Source organism: Gekko japonicus, unplaced genomic scaffold, assembly GCF_001447785.1.
Source record: "Gekko japonicus isolate JY-2015 unplaced genomic scaffold, Gekko_japonicus_V1.1 scaffold1784, whole genome shotgun sequence".
NCBI lineage: Eukaryota > Metazoa > Chordata > Lepidosauria > Squamata > Gekkonidae > Gekko > Gekko japonicus.
In genome coordinates this window covers 41,611-47,610 of record NW_015168101.1, presented here as the reverse complement: position 1 = coordinate 47,610, position 6,000 = coordinate 41,611, and the positions used below count along the sequence as shown (strand labels likewise).

General features: G+C 40.0%; 1 protein-coding gene across 1 annotated transcript in view; it reads right to left on the bottom strand.

The window, feature by feature from the left end:
* The window catches only part of LOC107113457 (latent-transforming growth factor beta-binding protein 1-like), a gene marked incomplete at its 5' end in the record, with an annotated part of 230,320 nt that overhangs the window by 183,114 nt on the left and 41,206 nt on the right, over positions 1-6,000 (bottom strand). The window contains one exon of the mRNA XM_015414785.1: positions 3,873-3,944. Coding sequence (XP_015270271.1) covers positions 3,873-3,944 — 72 coding nt within the window. The remainder of the gene's footprint in view (positions 1-3,872; positions 3,945-6,000) is intronic.

The window sequence follows — 6,000 nt, the reverse complement described above, 5'->3', positions numbered from 1 at the left end:
AGACCTTCTCTCCAGGGCCGTGCTGCAGCAGCGGAGCGACTCCAGAGAGGGGGGAGAAGCGAAGAGAGAAGGGGGTTAAACTTTAAGCCCCTTCTCTCTGGTGTCGCGCCGCAGTGGTGGCACAATCTCTCCATTGTATTCTATGGCTTCATGAAATATAATGGAAAGATGGCGTGACTCCAGAGAGAAGGGGTTTAAAGTTTAAACCCCATCTCTCTGGAGTCATGCCACAGCGGCAGCGCAATCTTTCCATTGTATTATATGGGGCCATAAAATACAACGGAGAGATTGCGGCGCTGCTGCAGTGTGACTCTAAAGAGGAGCTTGGGAGCAGGGAGCTGGTTGGCGGTGCTTGCCGCCACCGCCATTTGTCCCCGCTCTTGGCCTCCTGGAGCAGGGCTCTGGCATGCTCCGGGCCCAAACGACCCCTGACAGAGACCAAGGCCTCCCCCTGATGTTGCCTCCTGGCTCTGGAATTCAGAGGATTAGTGCCTCGGAATAGGGAGGTTTCCCTCAGTCAGCATGGCTCATTGCCATTGATAGACTTATCCTCCATGAATCTATCTTTTCCCCTTTTAAAGCTGTCTATTCCTATATCTTTTATAGAGCTGATTCATTAAACACTATTTTCAGGAACATAACCACAGTGTCAACAGAGGTATTACTATACTGCAGTCAGGAGGTTATAGAGTCATAGAGTTGGAAGGGACCTCCAGGGTCATCTTTGTTTGGCACAGAGGAACCAACAGGATGCTGATGAATCACTTTCCCACATCACTATGTTGTCATCTCTTCTTATGGGCTGAAATTCCACGTTATTTCTCCTCGTATTCTGTGCACATGTGAGGATGGTGAGGATATGGTCGATATGGCTGGAGGGAATTAACATGCAAGATAATGGAGAAGCCACAGCCTTTAGTTTGCAAGACCTGAGCAAGGCTGTTACTAATGGGACATTTCGGAGGTCACTGGAGGGTTGCCATAAGTTGGAAGTTACTTGATGGCACATAACAGAGGAACACATGAGCCTGCTCACAATCTCTATTTTGTTTTGTCTGGCTTAGTTGATTTTTATGGGCCCAGGATTTTAAATCAGGAAAGAATCTGAAACAGAAAAGCTGGGCTGTGACTCATCCTGAACTAAAGTTTGTAATGAATACCAATCAGATGAATGTAGCCACTACACCAAAGATGTTTTTCCTTCAAAAAATGTTCAAAAGAGGACAAACAGAGGGATGGGCAGTGGGGAAATGTAAGGGATGGGCAGTGGGGAAAGTAATAGAAACCATAAATTCTAGTAAAGGACGTTTGTAAGGAAATTCAGAAAAATACCTGAGCTACCAGAAACTGTAAAGGAAATGTCAATCTTAATTTTATTCCAAATATTTGGAAATACAAGAGAAAAAACCATATCCTATTAATCCAATACTATGACAAAAGGTATTTCTGAAGACAATCTGCCCAGAAAAACCCTATGTCAACCCCTAAATTTGATCACATTCATTCACTGATTGTTTCTCATTTGGCATCTTAAAAAAAATTACAATTTGAGCACGATGATCTTGACGTATAACACAGACTTTGGAAAAATACAGTTTGAAGTGATCAAGACCGCTGGGGTATGAACATTCCAAAGTTCAGGACTTTAAGTTTTATGGATTCTAAAGGGAATGTTAAACATGGGCTTAAATCTTTTCTCCTGGAATCAACAGGATTTAAAAATGGTAAACTTTGAATGGAACCTGCACTTCCCAAAGCCCTGCACAGAGGACTAACAATCCAGGGATAATTAATAAAGAGAGGGAACAGGATTTTGCCTGCTGACCCGGTTCTCAACATCCATGCATTGACTGGCTCTTTTTCACAGATGGACTACCTGTACATGCACTGACTCACTTAGTGCTGCATAGTCAGCCTACAAACTATATAAGCATGCAGAAAACCTTAACAAGGTGTAGAGACTGGGAACAGAGGCAACCCTTGCTCCCTCCACCACCTCCCAGATTTTGAGTCATCTGAGTAACGATGGGTATATATTTGATTATCTAGCAAAGATACCACACTACCACCCTGAGCTGGATGGACCAAGCTAGCCTGATATCGTCAGATATCAGACACTAAGTAGGGCCAGCCCTAGTTAGTACTTGGATGGGAGAAAAGGCAAGCAAGGGAAAACCACTTCTGTTCATTTCTTGCCTTGGAAACCCTACAGGGTTGCCATAAGTGGGCTGCCACTTGGTGGCACTTTCCAGCAGCAGCAGCAGCAAACAGAGAGAATATCAGAATGTTTGTTAGGGATGATGTTTGCTGCTTTTAAAATGTTCCATGTTCTTAGTCGTTATAAATATAATAAATCTAAAAACAATTGACTAAAGCAGTTTATTCTGGTTCTAGCTTCTATACATTGATTTCCCCCTCCTCTTCATGACCTCTTATTGTAATACTTCTTGCTACAGGTCTGCTCTGGGAGATAAGCTATTTTACAATAATTGTTTATCAATGGTTAATTCAACAAAGGAAAAAGTAGGCTGATTTTAGCTGCTATCCTCATACAGTAATCCACATGGAAGACACACTATATATGATTTAAAAAAATTAAGGAACTATGCTTGAGCAATGGCACAGAAAGCCCCACTCCACTCTCACCCCAGCACACTTTCTGGACCATGGCTTTCAATGGTGCTATATCTGCAATTATGTCCTCTCACTCCATCCATTTAAATATAAGTCAAGGAATATATAAGTCAAGGAAGTGTGACCACTTCAGCCTAGTGGCTGTTATGAGGGAAGAAAGGTGGGGTATAAATTTTGTTAAAATAAAATAAATAAATATGTCCAAATATAAGCTGGAAGCAGAAGAAATTGCTATCTATTGCTCTGGTTAAACAATAATAATCCAGATACTTTCCCAGTTCTTAAGTGTACATTTTATTTGAGCAAAGTGTTCTGTTGGCAAAGTACCTTTTTGCCTAAAATAAAAAGTCAAGCCTTTCAACAGCTGTTATTTTAATCAGCTTCTCTTTTCCAAGCAAATACATTAGATTAAAAACCTAACAAACACATTTTTCCATTTCATTTTGCTTTTATTAAAAGTATTGAAAAACACAATACAGTCAAATACTATATAGTTCTTAAAAGGCCAATATATTCAACATTTTATCTGTATAATATGTTGTAAGTACACAGAAAAATAGGGGTTGCTTTGTATTAGCAATACGTTGCCCAGCAGAAAGGTAACTGTCACACTACCGCACAACTTGATTTGAAAGCCTTAGTACTAAACTGTTCCAATTTATCTATGAAGAGAGTATTCTGCATTACTCATATACACATCACTAGGAGACTTGTTTCATTGCATTAGCTCACTCAGATGAAAGGAAATAATCAGGAAGTGACTGTTAATCATGCTGGTACCACTGCAACCTGAGGAGCAATCAAATGTTTAGAGAATGTAGACAACGGGAAACCTAGCTGTTGAGGGCAGAATGGCCAAAGAAACTGACTGAAAGTAGACAGCCTGACAGGTTTGTTCTGGAAAAGGTTTGATTTCTACAGAGTAAGATCGATTCACAAGTGAAATTAAAACCACCTCTCTGTTTCTAGAATGTGTTTTCTTTTACAACCTGTAATTCTGACTACCTAGGAAAAAAATTCATATGCAGTTTTGGCCTCAAGATGATCCTTGGAAAGTGTGCAATAATTTCATTCTATTTCATCAAGGGGTTCTTGTCTTAAGTTCAATTACAACCCACACCTCTTTTTTGGTTAATAAGACCAGACTTATTTATATTGCCTCATATAAGTAAATGAAGAAATACACAATATTCAGAGAAATTCCTCAAAACAAATTCTAATCATTCAAAATATCTTACCTTGACAAAAAGTAGCATTAATTCTTTTATAACCTTGTGGACAGTCCACCACTGGGCTATATCCAGAGTAAACTAAAATTTAAAGACAAAATTATTAATGACAAAAACGACACAATAGCTTAATTCAGACTATCATGAAAATGTTATGGGCTTGCACGCTCCTTTTCTTCATTTCCTTTCTCTGCTCTCACATACTGATTCCTTCCTCCATTTTTAGGCTGCTGTAACTGCGATAATTAGTTACTGTGATCATTCAAGCAGGCAACTATGATAATGCTAATCTCTACATCATTGCAATCCAGCTTCAAATAATTTGCTGATTTGGATATTATGGCAAGCTAAGGTTACAGCAATGAATGAGAGCATTGACAAAGGAGAAGGTAGGAGGAAGCAGGAGAGCCACAGCACATTCTTGATAACTGGTCTGAAGAATCATTCAAACTGAGCCAACTCTCCATATAAATCACTATATAACTTTGCATTAAAAATAAAAATAAAAATCAATTTATATGGGATAATTTAACATTCTGAATTATATGTATTTATTAGTAAAGTTCTGAATGATAATGATCATTCTCTTTCAAAGAATGCAACACTAAAACAGCACTCTCTGAAATGTAAACTAGTGCTCCAGAGAGTTCAAAGCACTTCACATATATTATCTCAATAATCTTTATAATAATCCTGCAAGGTAGGCCCAGTATTATCATCACACTGCTGATGGTAGGAGGAGGGACTGAGGCAGAGCATTTGGGTTCATGGCATTGATTTTCCATTTTTTCCTTATACCCAGCTGTGTCACTCCAAAAGCAACTCCTGAAGGCCAGGGGACTACATAACAGTGGGGTCAGAATTTCTGCTGGTCCCTTCTTGCTGAAGCCTTCTACCCCCAGTGGTATACAACCCTCAGGAGCAGCTTCCTGAGCATAGCTGAAGGAGAGATAATTTCTGCCTATACTTGGCAAACACAGCTGCCATATCTTCTCTGTTAATTTTAGTCAAGCCTTGGCAGTATTTTTTTTTGCCATCAAGTCACAGATAGCTTATGGCAACTATGACACCCCTGTTCACTTCCCTTCCTTCAGAGGCAAGATTTTCCCTCTGTTTTTCTTTCCCTGTCTGACTGAGCCACCCTAGTAATGAGTTTTCTTCTTTTATGAAGAACTCTGGCTGCCCTACCCTGTCAAAGTATAATAGTTTGGCTTTTTGCTCAGTCCAGGAACCTGAGGGAAGGATTGGGAGCCCCCTTGAGTTTTAATGGCACTCTAGACGTTTTTATATTCCAAATTAACAAAATATTTTATTCAACATAGAAGGGGGAAAGGTCAGGTGAAATCAGGGGCTGAGATTTCTGAGGTAAAACTAGTACATGCAGAGACTCAGTTTGTACAGCACTTCTAAGTCTGTAAAAAGTGCAGTCCGTCACAGTGACTCTATAGGAGTTTTCATGGCAAGAGACATTCAGAGGTGATTTGCCATTGCCATACTTCACATCATGACATTGATATTCTTTGGAGGGCTCTTATTCAAATACTAGCTGTGCAAATTCCACTGAAATTAATTAAGGCAACTCATGGACAGTACCTGGAGTATATGCACAACACAGAGAAAATGGCAAACTATAGCGCAGCTCACTGAAACATACCATGTCACCTGCAAAACAGAAACTTCTCTAGTGCCCCTGTTTGTAACAATTTTATCACCTGCAGATTTCATTTGCTGGAGAGATCTGCAATGTTTAGTAAAGGTAAAGGTTCCCTTGCTCGAAAGCCAGTCGAATCCGACTCTAGGGTTGCGGTGCTCATCTCCGTTTCAAAGCCGAAGAGCCAGCGCTGTCCGAAGACGTTTCCGTGGTCATGTGGCCAGCATGACTAAACACCAAGGCGCACGGAACGCTGTGCAATGTTTACATGGATATTTATTTTGTAATTTTACTGCTATACATTATGGCTGGAGCCTGTTCTTAGATTTAAGTCCATATTTATACGGTTTGCTATATAGCAGTCATTTTCATGTTTAAGTGATCTGAATTGCCTTAAATTATGTTGCTGATCATCACTGTGTTAACATCAGTTTGGTCCTGTATTGGCATTTTAAAAACTTTCCAATCTCAGGACGAGGTCATAAA